The sequence below is a fragment of the Panthera pardus genome, unplaced genomic scaffold (assembly GCF_024362965.1).
Source record: "Panthera pardus isolate Hobbes unplaced genomic scaffold, ASM2436296v1 HiC_scaffold_17, whole genome shotgun sequence".
Lineage (NCBI taxonomy): Eukaryota > Metazoa > Chordata > Mammalia > Carnivora > Felidae > Panthera > Panthera pardus.
The window spans coordinates 101,786,001-101,806,174 of NW_026526732.1; the positions used below are offsets into that span (position 1 = coordinate 101,786,001).

The 20,174-nt window shown below is 35.2% G+C and overlaps 1 protein-coding gene across 2 annotated transcripts in view; it reads left to right on the forward strand.

Annotated features, from left to right (window-relative positions):
• PKHD1 (PKHD1 ciliary IPT domain containing fibrocystin/polyductin) overlaps positions 1-20,174 on the forward strand; it is a 488,429-nt gene that overhangs the window by 298,968 nt on the left and 169,287 nt on the right. For both annotated transcript variants that reach the window (XR_002082091.2, XM_019457395.2), the window contains exon 53: positions 4,816-4,953. Coding sequence is in view for 1 of the 2 variants with exons in the window: in XM_019457395.2 (XP_019312940.2) it covers positions 4,816-4,953 (138 nt within the window). In the remaining variant the exon portion in view is untranslated. The remainder of the gene's footprint in view (positions 1-4,815; positions 4,954-20,174) is intronic.

Here is a 20,174-nt window from a genome sequence, read left to right on the forward strand (position 1 = left end):
TAAGCAATCAGAGGAAAAAAACCACAACCAATCACTGTTTTAAATGGCATTAGCATGTAACTTTTCCATTAGTTCATATATTTATGGGAGATATTGTGGCTAAGGTTGAATGTAAAAACGATTATGTGTACTTGTTAATTATGGAAGATACAGGAACATAACAAGCCCACAAATAATCCTTGTATGTCCTGCTCTGCCCTTGCATGCCATCATTCTCCCTCAGAAGTCTGAGCTGTGTCCAAAGTTGGTTGTAGGCTGTGTTTTTGACAATAGCAGGGTTGTAATGGAAACTGTCTTCAGCACCTAAGTTATGGGGCCTGATACAGTGAGTACCATACAAGTAGTGGGTCTGCCTGCCCTAAATTATGCCTGTTAATGTGACCCCATCATTATTCCCAGGATCTGTGCCCTTCGCCCTTGATCTCATTTCTGCAGGATTTAGACAAGTGTCAGACCCTTGGAATGCTACACAATAGTGACCTTGATTCTCTCACTTTGCTGCAAAAAAAAAAAAATGAGTTTAAATCTAGTGTTAAAATGACATGGAATGCTTTGTAACCAGATTAGTCCTGATACAAAAAAATCCCTAGCCCTCTGTCCAGAGGCATCTGGTTTTTGATTTGGCTCAGGCTTTCTGGTCATAAGGGTAGCTAGTGCATGTACAGAAGACTAAAGCATCTTTGTTGTTGTTGCATTTGATATATGGGGAATTTCAGGTGATTCTTTCATAGCGTTAAATTTCCAGACATTATTTCTAAAGCTTTGCCCTTATAATTGTCAAAATACAACTCTTTAAGGGGAGAAAACAAACAAACAAACAAACAAAACACTGCTTGGCACAAGATGCCAAAATAAAGATGGTGGGATGTTTAGTGTTTGATAGATGAACACGTGGAAAGGGGGTATAATTTGGAACCAAGAGGCACCACCCCAAGGCTGGTCCCAAACTCCTTTGGGGGGAAAAAGCAGTCTTTAATTACATCTGGTACTCGTTAATTCTTTTTGGAGTCTCTTTCCAGATCTGTTCCCCCATCAGCCTCCCATCGAGCAACAGAAATTCCAGATGGTTCCCTCCATATGCCCATGCTCATTCTCTCAAGTAGGATAGATTGGTCACTGACAGAGCAGGATGGAAAAGCCTTGGTCAAAGCAAGGCAAGATGAAAAGCATCAGGCCACAGTTAATTTAGAGGTGGTCTATCATTCATGTTTTTAAGTGGTTTGTATAAATGTTACTGAGTGATTTTTTTTTCTGAAATGTTTTGAATAATTTCATGGAAATGAAGCTACTTAAAGAAAGTGGCATATTGATCCTAACTTTCCACACCTGGGAAAGATAGAAATCCACTAGAAGCTGTCATTGTAGCTCAGGGTTGGTCAGTTTGGACGTGTAGCTGATCTGCTCTGGAGACTAGTTTGGAATGGATTCTTTTGCCTATGTTTCTTGTATGGATAGCTGTAGTCTCTGTTATTATGGTACAAAATATCCTTGATACAAATATTTATAGGGCATTTGTTTCTTTCATCTTCACAGAATTTTTTTTATTAAGCACATTGATAGAATTTCTATTTTGAAGTAGTTGGGAGTAAAGATGAGGTCAACCTCCATTTAATGAAAAAATATACAGTTGACCTTGAACAACATGGGAGTTAGGGTGCTGATCCCCCACGCTGTGCAGTCAAAAATCTGTGTATAACTTTGAACTCCCCCAAATGTAACTACTAATAGCCTACTGTTGACCAGAAGATTTACCAATAACAGAAACAATTAATACATATTTTGTAGGTTACTTATAATATCTATTGTAGTCTTACAATAGTAAGTAAGCTAGAGAAAAGACAATGTTATTAAGGAAATCAGAAGGAACATAATGGACATTTAAAGTACCATATTGTATTTATCAAATACAGTGGATCCATGCAGTTCAAACCTATATTGCTCAAAGGTCAATTATATTATCATTTCAAGTATATCGCATTGTACTTATTTGTTTATCTGTCCTCATCTGATGATGGGAAACATGTCTTCCTCATCTTTGAATTCCTACCACTCAACAAGATTTGACACATCACGTGGGAGGAAAAGAAAGAAGAAAAGGTGACTAGACAGATCCAGGCAATTTCAAAGTAAAATAAGAGCAATGTTTCTACTCTTGTCTTCATCCTATACTTCCTCTTGTATAGCTATTAGATTTTACATGTGGGGTATGTGTATGTTCTTTGGTGTTATTTTTGAGTATCTACTGTTCAAGGTCCTGAGCAAGTAAATGTGAGAATTGCAGCTGTGGTCTCTGTTCTCATGGAGCTTGCAATAGTTAAGCTACCTGCAATTTGTGTGAAATTTGTTGGTATATTTGGAATGGATAGGGCAATCAAAAGGAGAAATTTCTTCTAAGAGGAGTATGTGATAAAGACCAAAAGGACGGAAATTGTCCTATTTTAACTGATAAGTATGTTAAAACGAAGCCTAATATCATGCTTTTGTGCATGTGAGTACTCTGTAGATGAGATAAAACGTTTATTGAAGCAATTTAATCATTTTTAAAATCAGGCTTGGCAGCCAAATGTTGGTAGTTTGGGCCATAGGTTGGAATAGATAGGGGTTATTGGCATAGAACTTTTTTAATTTTTAAAGGTGCTTGCTTGAAATAATTTGCATCTTAATTTTGAAGTCATATTAAACTCATGAACTTCCAAAATGTGTGTTAAACCTAGAACATTCTCTGGATATTTCACTCTTTTGTTTGAATGTTTTTAAAGCACCAGAGATAAAATTGGAATATTTATTTATTTTCGTCTTAGCCTGATGGTTCATTTGTATCTGTTACCAATGTACTCTTGAGTTTAAGTTGTGTAGGGACCTAAACACCGCAGATCTGGGAAATCTTTATTTAGCAACTGTATCTTTTTTTTTGTTATTTATTTATTTATTTATTTATTTATTTATTTATTTATTTATTTGAGAGAGAGCACAGGCAGGGGAGGGGTAGAAGGAGAGGGAGAAAGAATCTTAAGCAGGCTCCACACTTAATGTAGAGCCCGACATGCGGCTTGATTTCATGACCATGAGATCATGACCTGAGCCAAAATCAAGAGTCTGATGCTTAACTGACTGAGCCACCCAACAACTTTATCTATGAATTCACAATAAGCACAAGGGTTGTTAAAAATGGATTCCCATAAGAAAGTTACAGTGGGTGAGAAAGGCATAATTACACTAAGGACCAGCCCAGTGACAATCATCTCCTTACACACACTAATTATGGATGTAATAATAATATGTTTTAGTGTTCTGATATTAGAATGTATAGGGTATGGGATAGCAAACCAGAGACAGATTTCCATGGCAGGAGTGGTGGATCCAGTGAGGAGACTGGGAATATCTTACTAGCAGAGCTAAAACTTGGGTTGATTTTGAATGGGTGAGTAGGTGGTGGCTGTTGGACCACAGCCATACCTTGAGAACCATTGTTCTACTGTCCGACTGAGAGACAAGGGGAAGGAGAAAGTGCCTACCGGAGAGTTTATGAACCAGGCCTAGAGAGGTCACATTTCAATCCTTCCTATATTTTATTGACTACAGCTCAGTCATATGGGCTTCACCATATGCAGAGGAGGCTAGAAAAGATAGTCTAGCTATGAACCCCGTAGGAAAAGAGAAATTGTTTGGTTTACAACCCTAGAGTCTCTGTCACAGGAAGGTGTGGCAGTCTTATAACTAGCGAAGTAGGGACTAGAAAAGACACCCTATGAGAAATTACTTTGGTGGAGGGCAGGTCCTTTAGAACAGCAGGGTACATTGTTTCCTGGAATGAGACATGAAATTATGTTAAAAAAATTCCTTAAAACCTTTACATGTGTCACTGATTATGGTACTTGAAATTTAAGTAGAAACATTTATTTGAGATCTTTAATTTGTGTTGAATTACTACTAAGCCTCAGAAAGTAACACTTAATACTTTGGCATACACAAAATATTTTCTGTTTTAAATAAGAATTTTTATTCATGTATTGCCTTATTGTTACTTTCAGACAAAAATCTTTCTTTTTTTTATGAAGTCGTATGGAAACTTTATGAAATGGGCGATGAAGAACAACGGTTTTGTGTTGTCAGAGGAGCTCTACAAGCATGCCAGGTTAATTGACAACAGTACCAGTAATGAAAATATCCAGCATTTCTTGAGCACACACTAGACCTTTGCTTTACATTGTAGGTAGGAGATTGAGAATTACTTACTAGTACTGTATAAGCACTTTAGATTTGTGAACTCATTTCACCCTCACAAGAACCCTGTGAATGAAGCAGGCATTTTTATTATTCCCGTTTCACAGATTAGATAACTGAGGCACAGAAAGGTAAATGTGTTGGTTCATACAGTTAATAAGTAGCAGTGCTGGGATTCACATCCAAATCATCTGACTTCAGAAGCCAAGGTCATATCTCTGCTTCTCTGCCTCCCTGAAATTACAGTCAAAGTGAAGGGAAGGGCCAGAGGATAGGGAACTTTCCTATACATGTGCACTAAAGTAGGCCTGGGGGAGCTGTTTGAGGCATAAACACTGCCTTTTGGCCATAACACTTGTTTTTTTAGGCAATGGAAGAATTTATTAATCATGCATTTTTTTAAACTCCTGTCTCTTTATTAAGGCCTAGTCCTTTGAAAACTACCTGTTCTTGTTGCTGCACCCGGCCTGGCATTGGTAGCAACATAAGCAGCTCCTAAATTGCCTAGAGAATCTCAGGGTAAATCACTAGAGGAGAGAAGGCAATTCTTGTATTGCTTATGTGTCTGAGCAATTTCTTTTTCTTCCTCAGACAGGACTGTCCTTGTGGATATGAATCTTCCATTCCTCAAAGGCCTCTATGTGATGGGGACTTTAGAATTCCCTGTGGACAGAAGCAATGTTCTGAGTGTGGCATGCATGGTCATTGTAGGCGGGGAGCTGAAAGTTGGTGAGTAGAGGGCACAAGGATTGGGAGCATAATGGGAATTAAAGTCTGTGAGAAGGGCCTTGGGAAATGATGGTATCATCTAGCAGGTTGCTTAATAGCGTTTGGGGAGGGCTAAGGCAAGGGACAAGTTTACTAGTAAAACTTTTCCTCTGCAAGCTTTAGACAACACAGACAGAAGTGACTTTGATTGGTCGGTCATTCTTGGATGTCCACCCACTGTCATCAGGCCATGTTTCTGGCCCTAGGGACCTCCAGCTGCTGCACATGGCAGGCCTCTTGTCCTTCTCCAGGCCACAGATCAATTCTTCCCTTTGGTCCTTTGTATGAGAGTTTACCTGTGGCTCATGCTTTCAGAAGGATTCATTTTTTGGTTAACTAACTCACAGTAAAATTTCAATTGCTATCTTAGTGTGGATCCTTGGGAATACAGACCTGAAAGCAAAATATGTGCTAATGCTTTACTGGGGCAAATAATCACAGTGAAGTGACAAAAGGGAAGTGAAAGAAAAAAGAGGGAAAGCAAACACAAGATGGTCACAGCTGCTTAAGGAAACAGGGCTATTTGCTTGGCTATGTGAGGTGCCTTGAGAGAAGCCTTATAGAGTCACCACATCTTGGGACAATAAGGGGAGCAGCTGGGGAGAAGGGTGGAAGTTCACTTTGTTCACCCCAAACCCATGAACTTGGTCTTTCTTTGTTATGTTTCATGGCTCTCTGGGAATCTAGTGGAGGGGCCAGAGGCTCAGTAGATGCCAGGAGATGGGGCTACCCCGGGTAAGAAATGAAGCATGTTGGTGAGGCCAAGGGACAAGCTGTTGGTGTAGATCTGGAGGTTAGTGTATTAGTCAGGTCTGGTGCATTGGCTTATGCAAATAAAAAGTCTGAGTTCGTATAGGTGAACTGTATACTTGGAAGTGTTGGAAGAAGTAAGTATACAATGATAAAAAAAAATGTACTCTGACCCCAAAGGAACTACTTTTGAACTCAGTAAGGCAATCTGCTTTGCCCCTCCCACCCCCACCCCCAAAGGAGTTAAAAGAGAATTCCCAGGAACAGTAATACCTTACCCCAAAGAAGTAAGTTACTGATGGTGAGGAATGGAAATACTTAGATATTTTTATTAGGTAGCATCCAAATGTTAGAATCTCTGGTGAAAGAGATTTCTAGGTCTAACCACCTGTCTAGAGTTTAAATCACTGTGAAGATTCCTCAAAAATTATGGTCAAGCCATTTCTCAAATACTTCCAATGACAGAAAAATCGAAACATTTTAAGATAACCTGTTCTCATTTTTAAAAATTCTATTTAAATTCCTGTCCTTCTATTAAGTCAGTCTGTCTTTCTCTAATAACTGTTGGTTCAGGTTCTTTGATCTGATCTGTACAGGATGAGTTTCAAATTCCCTTCCCTTGATAGCCCTTCATTCACATTTTCTTGAATATTCTCTTTTTCAGATTTTGCAGTTCCTATTATTTTAACCACAGTTAAATCATAGTTATTGTAATCATTATTATTATGATTACATAGTTATGTTATTGTGATATCTTTTTAATCATAGTTATTGATACTTTAAAATAATTTTTATTTTTCCAGTACAAAACTGGAAAGTGGAGAAAAGCAAATAGAAGTTACATAACAGATATGAAGTAATCATTCATATTCCCAAATGTAAAGATAACCACAGTTATATTTTGTAGTCTTGTCTTTAAATCATTTTTTTCTGGCACATGCCTATACACACATACACATACACACTTTAAAACATAGAGTATACAATGTGATAATCTTTTGGATTCTGTGTTAACAATGTGAGAATTTCCTCAGCACATTCTTTTTCCAGGACATGGTTTTAATAATGTTAATATTCCATATCTATGTGAGTATGTATACATGCATGTATAATAATTTAGTTAACCGTTTTCCTATTGTTGAATATCAAGGTTATTCAGATTTCTTTTTGTCCAAGTACCTTACTATGCAATGAACAATTTAGAATTCAAATCATTATTCATATCTCTGATTATTTCCTTAGGATAGACATTTGTAAGTAGAATTAATGGGCCTAAGGATAAGTGCATGTTTTTATTTGAATTGTGGTAAAATTCACATAACTTTACTCAAGTTAAACTCAGGAGCATTTGCTACATGCACAGTGATGTGCAACAATTACTTTTTCTAGTTCCGAAACATTTTTAAAAATTTTAATTCCAGTATACTTAACATACAGTGTTATATTAATTTCAGGTGTATGATACAGTGATTTTTGTTATTCAACAACTCTATATACTACTCAGTGCTCATCATGATAAGTGTTAATCCCCTTCACTTATTTTCCCATCTCCCCACCCACCTGTGCTCTGGGAGCTATCAGTTTGTTCTCTATAATTAAGAATCTGTTGGTCTTTTTTGGAAGAGTGTCTATTCGTGTCTTCTGTCCATTTGCTAATTGGATTATTCATTTTGGGGGGAATTGAGTTTTATAAGTTCTTTATAGATTTTGGATACTAACTCTTTATCAGATATGTCATTGGCAAATAATTCCTCCCATTTAGTTGGCTTTTAGTTTGATTGATTGTTTCCTTTGTGGCCCAGAAGCTTTTTATTTTGGTGTAGTCCCAGTAGTTTAGTTTTGTTTCTCTTAGCTTTTGTTTCTCTTGCCACAGGAGACATATCTAGAAAAATGTTGCTGTAGCCAATGTCAGAGAAATTACTGTGCTCTATTTTAGGATTTTTATGGTTTCAGTCTCACGATTAGGTCCTTAATCCATGTTGAGTTTATTTTTGTGTATAGTATAAAAAAGTGGTCTAGTTTCATTCTTTTGCATGGAGTTGTCTCATTTTTCCAACACCATTTGTTGAAGAGATTTTCTTTTTCCCATTGCATAATCTTACCTTCTTTGTCAAAGATAAATTGACCTTATAATTGTGGGTTTATTTCTGGGTTCTCTATTCTGCTCCACTGATCTGTGTCTCTTTTTGTGCTAGTACCATACCGTTTTGATCACTACAGTTTTATAGTGTAACTTGAAATGTGGGATTGTGATACCTCCCATTTTGTTCTTTTTGAAGATTACTTTGGCTATTCAGGGTCTTTTGTGGTTCCATACAAAGTTTAAGGTTATTTTTTCTAGTTCTATGAAAAATGCTATTGGTATTTTTGATAAGGATTGAATTAAATGTATAGATTGCTTTGGGTTAAATGGACATTTTAAGAATATTTGTTTTCCCATTCCATGAGCATGGAATATCTTTCCACTTGTTTGTGCTGTCTTCACTTTCTTTCATCAGTATTTTATAGTTTTTAGACTACAGGTCTTTCACTTCCTTAATTAAGTTTATTCTTAGATATTTTATTATTTTTGATGCAAATGTAAAGAGGATTGTTTTCTTTCTCCTTTTTTTAAATGTTTATTTAGTTTTGAGAGAGAGAGAGAGCATGAGCAGGGGGGAGGTGCAAAGAGAGAGGGGAACGGAAGATCCTAAGCAGGCTCTGCACTGACAGCAGGGCTCTAACTCCCAAAATGCAAGATCATGACCTGAGCGGAAGTCAACTGACTAAACCACCCAGGCGCTGCAATGGGATTGTTTTCTTAATCTCTCTTTCTCTTACTTCATTATTAGTGTATAGACATACAATGGATTTCTGTATATTGATTTTGTATCCTTTGACGTTACTGAAATTATTTATCAGCTCTAGTAGTTTTTTGGTAGAGTCTTTAGGGTTTTCTATATATAGTATGAAGACATATGCAAATAGTAAAAGTTTTACTTCTTCCCTACCAGTTTGGCTGCCTTTTTCTTTCTCTTTGTTGTCTCATTGCTGTGGCTAGGACTTTCAGTACTATGTTTAACAAAAGTTGTGAGAGTAGACATCCCTGTATTGTTCCTGACCATAGGGGAAAAGCTCTCAGTTTTTACCATTGAATATGATGCTACTTGTAGTTTTTTTCATATAGGACCTGTATTATCTCGACATATGTTCCCTCTAAACCTACTTTGTTGACGGTTTTTATCATGAATGGATGTTATGCTTTGTCAGATGCTTTTTTTGCATCTATTGAAATGATCATATGATGTTTATCCATTCCCTTGTTGATATGATGTATCATAATGATTGGTTTGTAAATATTGAGCCATTCTTGTATCCCAGGAATAAATCCCCCTTGATTATGGTTAATGATATTTTTAATGTATTGTTGGATTTAGTTTGCTAATCTTTTGTTGAGGATTGTTACATCTGTGTTCATCAGAGATGGTGGCCTATAGTTCTCTTTTTCTGTCGTACTTGGTATCAGGGTACTGCTGTCCTCATAGAATGAATTTGGAAGCTTTTCTATTCTTTTTTTTTTTTTTTTTTGGAATTGTTTGAGAAGAGGTATTAACTCTTTTTTACGTGTTTGCTGGAATTTACCTGTGAAACCATCTGCTTCTGAACTTTTTTTTTGTTAGAATTTTTTTGATAATTGATTCAATTTCATTACTGCTGATTGATCTGTTTAAATTTTCTATTTCTTCCTGATTTGTTTTTGGGAGGTTATACATTTCTAGAAATGGATACATTTTTTCTAGTGTGTCCAATTTGTTGGCATATCATGTTTCATAATCTCTTATTATACTTTGTGTATCTGTGATATGGTTGTTATTTCTCCTCTTTCATTTCTGATTTCATTTATTTGTGTTTTCTCTCTCTTTTGTTTTGAAGAGTGTGGTTAAAGGTTTATCAATTTTGCTGATCTTTTAAAAAAATCAGTTTCTATTTTCATTGATTTGTTCTTTTGTTTAGTTTCATTTTAGTTTATTTCTGCTCTAATCTTTATAATTTCTTGTCTTCTACTAATATGGTGTTTTAATTGTTCTTCTTTTAAGTTCCTTTTAGATATAAGTTTAGGTTGTTTATTTGAGATTCTTGTTTCTTGAGGTAGGCCTGTATTGCTATAAACTTTCCTCTTAGAATAACATTTGTTGCATCCCAAACATTTGGACCATTGTGTTTTCATTTTCATTTGTCTCCATATATTATTTGATTTCCTTTTTAATTTCTTGATTTGCCCACTCATTGTTTAGTAGAATGTTATTTAACATTCATGTATTTGTGCTTTTTCCACATTTTTTCCTGTGGTAGATTTCTAGTTTCATTGCATTGTGGTTGGAAAAGATTCATGGTATGACTTCAATCATTTTGAATTTGTTGACACTTGATTTGTGGCCTAACATGTGATCTGTTCTGAAGAATATTCCATGTGCACTTAAAAAGAATGTGTATATTATGTTGATTTAGGATGGAATGTTCTAAATATATCTATTAGATCCATTTGGTTTAATGTGTCATTCAAATCCACCGTTTCCTTGCTGATTTTCTGTTTGGGTGATCAATCCATTGATGGAAATGGGGTGTTAAAGTCCCTTACGATTATTGTATTATTACTGGTTACTTCTTTTATATTTGTTAATGGGTGCTTTATGTATTTGGTTGCTCTCATGCTGGGTGCATAAATATTTACAATTGTTATATCTTCTTGTTGGATCATTCCCTCTATGATTATGTAGCGTTCTTTGTCTCTTGGTATAGTCTTTGTTTTAAAGCTATTTTGTCTGATATAAATATTACTACTCTGGCTTTTTTTTCACCTCCATTTGTATAATAAATGTTTTTCTGTCCCTTTGAATCTGCATGTATCTTTAAGTCTGAAATGAGTCTTTTGTAGGTAGCATATACATGGGTCTTGCCTTTTATCCATCTGTCACTCCATGTCTTTTGACCAGACTGTATGATTGGAGTGTCCATTTGTATTCACAGTAATTATTGATAGGTATTTACTTATTGTCATTTTGTTACTTGTTTTATGGTTGTCTTTGGAGTTCTTCTCGTTCAGATTAATCTATGTTTTAAAGTCCTCGATGCATGTTGTCAAACTGCTTTTCAGAAAGATTTTACAAACTTGTACTCCATTCACATATCTCAGAGTTATGAGATCCCTCACTCCCTGACATTGCCTTTAAACACTACTTTGTTCAATTCCTATGAGAGTATGAAGCCAGAGGGAAAGAATTTTTCCTGGGTGGACCCTGACAGAGTCAAATGAGTATAGCAGTGACCAGCATGGGCTCTAAGTCAAATGGCTTGGGATCAAATCCATGTTGGTTACCCTACTTGCTGTTTGACCTTAAGCAAATTACCCTCTGGACACATCCATTTATTCAGCAGTAAAGTACATGGCAAAATGGAAACTTCCTTGGAGGAATGTTAAAACCATTAAACATAACAGTTTCTTCTATGTGCTTGGCATGTAATAAGTATTTGATGTTTCAGTTTATCTGTCAGGGTGCTCGCAGAAAATAGATGTCATACTGAATTGGACTTATTTGAGAAAATGTTAATGAAGGAGAGAGTCACAAAAATCCAAATGGCACGGGGAATTCCCCAGGGCTAGTAACAGCAGAGCATCCTTAGTACCCTTTGCCCTAAAGGAGTGAGAAAAAGAAGTCATTGCTGGAATTAGAGATGGCAGAGGATGTATGGAGATAACTGGCAGAAAGTACCATGACCTTTTGTGTCTGGGACTAACTCAGTACAAGGAACAGCTAATAGACATAAAAAAAACCTTGATCTCACTTTCTTTGTTTCCTCACCTCCTGCTTGTGCTTCATTTGACTAAAGCCAACCGGAGCTCAGAGTGAAGGAGAGCTCAATGTAGTACCTGCAGGTCAACAGTATCCTGGGGGCACTGAGCAGAGGAAAGAAAGGCAGACTTTGAAAATGGAGGCATTAACAGAAGCTCTCCAGCACAATTAGCTTCTAGCTACCATAATAGATACCATCTTTTTATTAATATTTCCAAACATTGAACTACCTTCTCTGTCCAGCCCTTTATGCAGTTGGTCCTGCCAACTATATTGTGAACTGTAATTCTTACATTCAATTTATTTATTTATTTATTTATTTATTTATTTATTTATTGGAGCAAGAATGTGCACAAGCAGGGGAAGGGCAAAGAAAGATGGGGAGAGAGAATATCAAGCAGGCTCCACGTGCAGCATAGAGCCCAGCACGGTGCTTGATCCCACAACCCTGGGATCATGACCTGAGCTGAAATCAAGAGTTGGAAGCTCAACCAACTGAGCCACCCAGGCCCCCCAAATTCCTACTCTTTTTTGTGTCCTGCCTCTAATACATATCTCTACATTGTACACTTGTGTAAGGATTATTTTGTTTTCCCTTCAGTTCTAGGGGGATCTAAATGTAATACTTTTTAACTTACCTTTTTATCATTTCAATCCATTTTTCCACAAGGGGGAAATCCTTTTAAATTCTGATCTTTTTCTCTCAGATTAAGCTTGTTTGCTCATTTATTTAATATTTTATAAAATCTTCATCCAGCTAACTGATAGAAATACTTAATAAAACTGAACCTTGTTCTTCTGACTAGAAAATGTATTTCAGTTGGACAGCTATTGCTAAGATTGGTCTTTTTTTTGTAAATTATTTTTAGGTTTCTCAGTTCAATTACTACTATAATAAAAGCTTGTTACCTGAAAATATATACTTTCGAAGGGAAGTAACATGGAAACTTTCCAGTTTTGATTTATACATTTCAAATTTTATTTTAAAATTTGTCTATTCCCCACTATATTTTTACCTATTAGTCGGCAGTGGTGTATTATTTTTCTTCCTGCTTTGTCCATGTGTTGTAGGCCTAAAGGTTGATTACTAGAACCCATCTGCCCAATTTTATATGTATTATGCCTGAAGGAAGACTTTCAACCCATCTGTCTAATTCTACCACACCCTAAAGAAATCCCAACATGAAATAGATAATAAGACTGGTTAGTAAACAAACTTAATAGATGTGGACATTGGCACAGAGCACTGCCAAAGTATGTCTGCTGTTTGATGCCATTTGATCCAAGTCCTAACATTGTGGAATTATATTTCTTGGTGGTTCTTTTAAGTCAACTTGTGCTGGCAGAAGGTATCAACTGACTTTTAGTAGAGTAGAAAGATAGAATGCTATAGAAATAGAAGGAAAGTTTAATATCAAAGCCTTGCTTAGAGGGTTATAGTTGCATCACAAATGCCAAACTCAGTTTCATTCTTTGTGCAGTGATTATCTCATTAATCTGATACAACACTTGAGATAAGCTTAAAGTATTTCATTTTTGTGTCCATTCTTTAATTTGTCATGTGTTTGCTCATTGCCTATTGTTTGCCAAGTACTATGGGAGAAGTTGGATATACAGAAATATCAGTCATGAACCCTAGCTTGCAAGAAATGTCTCCATAAAATAGTGGAGACAGATAAGTAAAAACATAATTGGAAGAGTCCCATCTTCCAACCTGGAGGGGCTTAAAGATCAAGGAAGAGATCTCAAAAGGCACATCTTTGTGGAAATGAATTATGCCTTCAGGAAATATAGGGAATATGTATGTCTGCATTGTAGGTTTTATAGAATGGTGGTAGCCAGTGAAGCTTTTTGGCCTTATACATTATGTTAAGGAGTTTGGATTTTATCATGAAGGCTGTGAGGAGGGTAGTCCCTGAATAGTTTTAGGTAAGGAAGTGACATAATTGGATTTGGTCTTAGAAAGATCACTCCTGGCAGTGGAAGGTGGGGGGAATGAGGCAGTATATTGGAAGGGTCACAGTAAATTGTGAGAAGATAGTAAGATGTTTCAGGAGAGACCTTGTAAAGGAATCAACTAGGGCACTGGAAATAAAAAGGAATAATTAATTATAGAAATACCGAGTGTGTAAAAAAGTCACTAGAACCTAGTAGCAATTTTGATGTCAGGTGAGGAGTTTTTTAGAACCCATGCCACATTTCAGGTTGGGAGATCTGGGTCAATGGTAGTATGAGGTTAGAATCACCTTTCTACCACTTGTTAGTCGAACAACTGTGGGTAAGTTACAGGATCTATCTCTGCCTCAGTTTCCTTCCCTTTGAAATGGGAATAATAACAGTTCTTATTTCATGGAGTTGTATGAGAATTAATTGAGTATTTATTAAAGTGCTTGTAATAGTGTCAGACACATAGAAAGCCCTCACAGTTTTTTGTTGAATAGGTGGACTCATACACCTCAAGATTAGATTTCAGTGTATGTAAGTGGCTACAATTTGGGGGAGTACCAATGGTGTTAAAGAAAGGGCGGATAGAAGAAACTGAGCTCAGGAAGGAGGATGGAAAAGAAACAGCAATGCAGGGAGAAGGAAAATGAAATGACAAGAAAATAATATATTGAAACAAAGAAGGGAATTTATAAGAAAAAAGGAGTAGTCATTAGTATGAAATTAGAGAGCAAAGAAAGTTGGAAAGGAAACTGGCCATCTTATTTTGGCTTTTTTTTTTTAATTTTTGTTTTATAATGACTGTTCAATATAGGTTTGACACAACGTTATTTTGTATGTGGAACAAAGAAAAAAACTAACACATTATTTTAGGGACAGTAACTTTTAATACATTGAATACCATTTCTTTAACAACTTCATTTTTTTGGCATTAATGTAATCTTAAGTATAAGTGAACATATTAAATGTCATATTTAAAAATGAACAGTAATCCATATAAGAGTGATGTCATTAAACCTGTATGTGCTTTCATGAATAACTTTCTTCTGGATGATAATTTGTGGCAAATTAGTAAATATTAAGGAGAAAATAATTCCTCTGATATGATTTTCCCAAGTTTTACATATAGATTTGTCCCTGTCTCTGTCCCTTTCCTCTTGCTTCATTCTGTTTCTTTCTGCTTCATTGATGGCCTGCTCAGTGGCAAATATGCTTTCTGAGACTTGAATACTCAGCAGTAAGGAAGACAGATAAGGTTCCTGTTTAATGAAATGAAGCAAAGTCCCGGTTGCTTTCTAAAGTCTTAAAGATACAATTGAGGCCAAATTATGCTGAAAATGGTTACTTTTTCATAATATCATAAGTATAATATTAACAAGAGAGAAATTAGTTTAGGATCCTCATGGCAATTCTAGAGAGCTGGATTATATTTCTAGTTAAGCAACTCATTCTACAACTTTTGGAGTATTCTCTAATAGTAGATTTAGAACAGTAATATCACAGACCTAAATGATTCTGTGAATCCTCTGTTTCATTGCATGGATAAGGAAACTGAGCTCCTGCGTGATAACTGATTTGCTCTCCCATCTCCTAGCTGATAAAGACCGGGACCAGGATTAGAGGCTATTTTAGTTACCTTAAATATTCATCCTTCAACTGAAGGCAGTGCCCAAGGACTATTTTTACTGTGAGCACCTCCTGACTCCATTTAGTAGCTTTCACTGTGTCTTTTGTTCTGGTCTATTCTCTTAATTCATATTGTCATTATTGCATTCATCTTATTGTTACAAGGTGGTATGTTTCACCTTCCCTATTATGATAGACTAGACATTTTGTGACCCTAGTGCCTAGTACATAGTAGAGTTCAGATAGTGTACTGTGTGACTGATTAGTGTATATATAAATGAATGGATATATCTAAGTCTGTCTTTCAGCTCAATGCCTTTTTCTTGTAACATGTTCAGATCCTTAGCTTAGACTTAAATGTCTACACCTGTGAAGAAGGAATTATAGTATTAATGTGTAAATGACTACAATGCTTTTCCCCTCTGTATGAAAGGAATTAAATAATGACAAAACAATGAAAAATGGGTGATATTCTACAAATCCGAAGTATTTTCAATTTTTAGTCTGTCTAGGAGAGAAAAACTCATAAAAATGCCCAACTCAAAGCCTGTTTAATAAACATTGGTTTGTTGATTGCTTGAAATGTTTGCATTTCATTGTCCATGAGTAGATGTCTGAACTCATCTTTTACACTGGTATCTTCTGAGAGAGGACATCATTCCTATGCTTTAAAATGTGTTCTTTGCTTAGATACTAATGACATTAACATGTTATTCATCCAAATGTTCAGCTCAATAGAGTGTTTTAAGCTCATAGTTTTAAAATTGCAAATGGAGGAGCACCTGGGTAGTTCAGTCATTTAAGTGTTCAACTCTTGATTTTGGCTCAGGCCATAATCTCATGGTAATGGGATTGAGCCCCACATCTGACTCAGTGCAGAACTCAGAGCATGCTTGGGATTCTCTCTCTCCCTCTGTCTCTTCCCTACCCCTGCTCATGCGCTCCCCCTCCCTCTCTATCAAAATTAATAAACAAAAAATAAAATAAAATTGCAAATGGAAGACTCTCTTCTGATGGTTTGTAGGTGAATTTCAGAGAGGGATTACTAGTAATAATTAGTGTCTTTAAAAGTTAATAGAACCCTCCTTGATCCCTAGGTAAGCAGACATGCCCCACACATCAATTTCCCTGAGGACATGGCAGTTCATTGTTTCCATGGCCTGTCACAACAAGGTCACATGACATGCTGCCTAGTTGCTCAGTAATTATGCTTAGAACTGGGTTTTTATCTTAAAACGTGTCACATATTGTTTTGCAGAGTTAGTGATGGGTATTTGTCAGCCTTGTCTCACATTTGTAGCCAGGTGCCTAAGGTCATCATTAGCACATGACTTTGATTGTCAGGAAATGAAGTACTGGGTCTATGGAAGTTTCTTTCATTGCTTCTATGATTGGGACTTTCTCAATCCTAAAGAAGAAAAATCCATACACAGTTTATTGCCTTCCAAACTGACAGTTCTGTAAGGCTCATTGGATGATTAAGTAATAAAAAGGAGACAAACCAGAGAAAAGTGTAGATTAAAACATATCCTCTAGCCTAAAGCCACAATACCCAGTAGACTCATTCAGTAGCCAGGGAATCTTGTAGCAATGTTTAAAAATAATATATTAAATTAAAAAATATATATATCCTCTTTCAAGTTTATGCTTAGAAAATACAAATAAACCACACATTTAATGTGTAAATATTACCATAGGTATACATAAATATCTGCAAAAGAGATCATTTATAAATTGGCTAATATGGATCATGAGTGAAGAAATCAGTTTTTGTTTACACTGACAGTTTGCTAATGAAATTACTAGTTATGCAATAAAATTAAAAAGTGACACAAACGGGATGTTACTTTTAAATATTGTATTTATTTAACTATAAGGACAAAAGCATACAAGCTTTGTTCTTTACAAGTTCAGGAAACACCAAACTTCATTTCTTTGAGTCTTGGAGAAGAGTGGCAGCCAATGGTAAATAATACATATTTCAAAATGAATTTAAACACAGAAATATCTCTTTTATCTGTAGATGGATACTAGTTCTCTGACAGATAAACATCACACTATATATAATAATAAGTATATATGTGTGTGTGTGTGTGTGTGTGTGTGTGTGTGTGTGTGTGTGTATAAGCAAAACATTGATACAAGAAATGATTCTTCTATTTTTTGGGGTATCAGTTTCTATGAAACACATTTACAGTAATGTCTTTAATATTTTAATATTTTCTAAATCAGTGTTTCTGAAACTATATTTTGGACTCTTGAACTTCCATCACAATAACAGTAAAATTCCTTTAGAAATTGATTATTTTCAAATAATTAAATAGTGAATTATATAATAAATAAAATAACTATTAAGTATTATTTAATTATTTTTGCATGGAAAAACTAAATTATTTTAAGCAAATAGGTGAATAAATGACTGAATAAATAATTTGTTTCCTTGTTTAGAAAACTATTTTAAGAGTGTTTGAGTTGGAGATAAATTTAATTGTATTTCCTGCAGTTCTGTGGGCTGGACATTCAAATAAGTATTTGCCTATTATTTTTGCTATTGAAATGTCTAGTTTCTAGCACTTTAGAAAGAGAACATTACTGGTTGGGAAGGGCTCACCTTGTTTTTCTTAATTTGTAAATTTAAATGTTAATTATAAAATGTAGCATTTCTTCATTGTTACTGCTACTATTTTTCCCATTATTACTACTAAGAGCCAACATTTTTAAAAGCATTTAAAACATTTGATACGTAGACACTGTGCCATGTATTACTAACATGCAGTACATCATTTAACTCCCAATGAAGTTATGCTATTATTATGTTTATTTTAAAGTTGCAGAAACCAAGGCTTATAGAAGTGAGTTAGCTCACCCTTGTTTATAAAGTTTTAAGGATTTTTATACATTTTACAAGTATGTGAGTGAATATATTATGTATTAACTTTTATTTATTTATTTTTTAAGTTTATTTATTTGGAGAAAGAGAGAACAAGAGTCGGGCAGGGGCAGAGAAAGAGGGAGAGAATCCTAAGCAGGCTCCGTGCTTTCAGTGCAGAGCCTGATGTAGGGCTCAATCCCAAGAACCATGAGATCTTGACCTGAGCCAAAACTAAGAGTCTCATAGACTTAACTGACTGAACATCCCAGGCACCCTTAACTTTTATTTTAATATTCTATCAATTGTTGGACAAAATGACAGGCCTCATCAATGATAAAAACCTATCAGCCAGAATACAATCACTCTCCAAGGGATTAGAGATTATCATTTGTGCCTACTTGTTACTCTTATAACCAATCATTATTTCATTGGACTGAAAGCCCCCCTTTTCACCTAATTTTGATTGTAGGGGAGGAATGTTTTAGGGATAGGTAGGTCAAATGTACACTAGGAATTAAAATCTAATTCATAATAAAATCTGCTTCACAATTTAATTGGTTTAGTTTGTTTATTTGCTAGTTTGGTTCTGATCATAAAAATGTTCTGGAGGCTCTGCTCTGAAGAAAATAGACATAGCAAGACTTTAGAAAAATAGTGGTGCTCCAGTTAGAAGCTCATATAACCGACTTCAGAGGACAGAAGAAATGTGCAAAATTAATTTTGGGGGATAATTTCCTAACCTTTCATGTGCAATCAATCATGATATCTCATGGAATTTCAAGGTTTACTTGGACAGAAATACAAATTATGTAGAAATACCGTTTGTTTCTTTGGATTCAATGAAAAGGACTTGAAAAAAGTTTTATCTAAAATTTTAGTCAGTATACATCAAATATATGCATTTTCATGTATGTCAGTTATATCTCAATAGAGCTATAAAAATATTAATGTCATGGAAAAGCAGTAAAACATATAATTTTGGCCAGTTTCTGTTCTTTTTTTTGTTGTTGTTGTTGTTTTTTTTTTTGTTTTAAATTTTTTTTAACGTTTATTTATTTTTGAGACAGAGAGAGACAGAGCATGAATGGGGGAGGGTCAGAGAGAGGGAGACACAGAATCCGAAACAGGCTCCAGGCTCTGAACGGTCAGCACAGAGCCCGATGCGGGGCTTGAACTCACAGACCGCGAGATCATGACCTGAGCTGAAGTCGGACGCTTAACCGACTGAGCCACCCAGGCGCCCCCAGTTTCTGTTCTTTTGATTAATAAATACTTATTGATCAGTGTCCATAAAACATAATAATCAGTTAATAAAATTTGAATTATTATAAAATATGCATATACAGAAAAGTTTATAAAATAAAAAATACACAGCTAAATTAAACCTAATTCCATTCCAGCAGGTATGTAGTAAGATCTAATTATTGTTTAATTTTCATTTCTCTCATCTCTAATGTGATTAATACTTTAAAACTTTTTATTGTTTATTTGATATCGTTTTGTGAAGTAGATGTTCTCTTGCCATCTTTTAAAATAATGAATTCTCTGTTTTATATTGATTTATTGGAGACACATATATTCTACAATGTACCTTTTGTTGGTTATATGTATTGCAAATGTCTTTGCCTACTCTGTGGCTTGCTTTTTCACTCTCTTAATGATATCTCTAGATAATTGGGAAATCTTTATTTCAATATAGTTCATTTTATAGACCTTTCCCTGTATAAATTGCACAGTTTGATTGAACTGTGGTCAGCAAGCATCTATGATTCCAATCCTTTTAAATTTGTTAAACTTGCTTTAGGGTCACCATATGATCATTATTTGTGACTCTGTTGTGCATGTCTCAAAATGATATGTATTCTTTTGGGTCTAATTTTCCATCCAGGACTCTTATGTCAGATTTGTCAATAGTATTATTCAAAACTGCTATATCCTTACTGCTTTTTGTTCATTCTCTTCATAGTTATGTTTAATTTTCCACTGTTATTATAGGTATATCTATTGTCCTTGTAATTCTGTCAATTTTTGCTTTATTCTGCAGCTTTGATGCCAGGCACATAGATGCTTAAGATTATTCCAACATTGGTGAAATGGGTCTTTTTTACTCTGGAGTATTCCTCTTTATTTCTCTTTACTGCAAAAAGATTGGTTAAAAT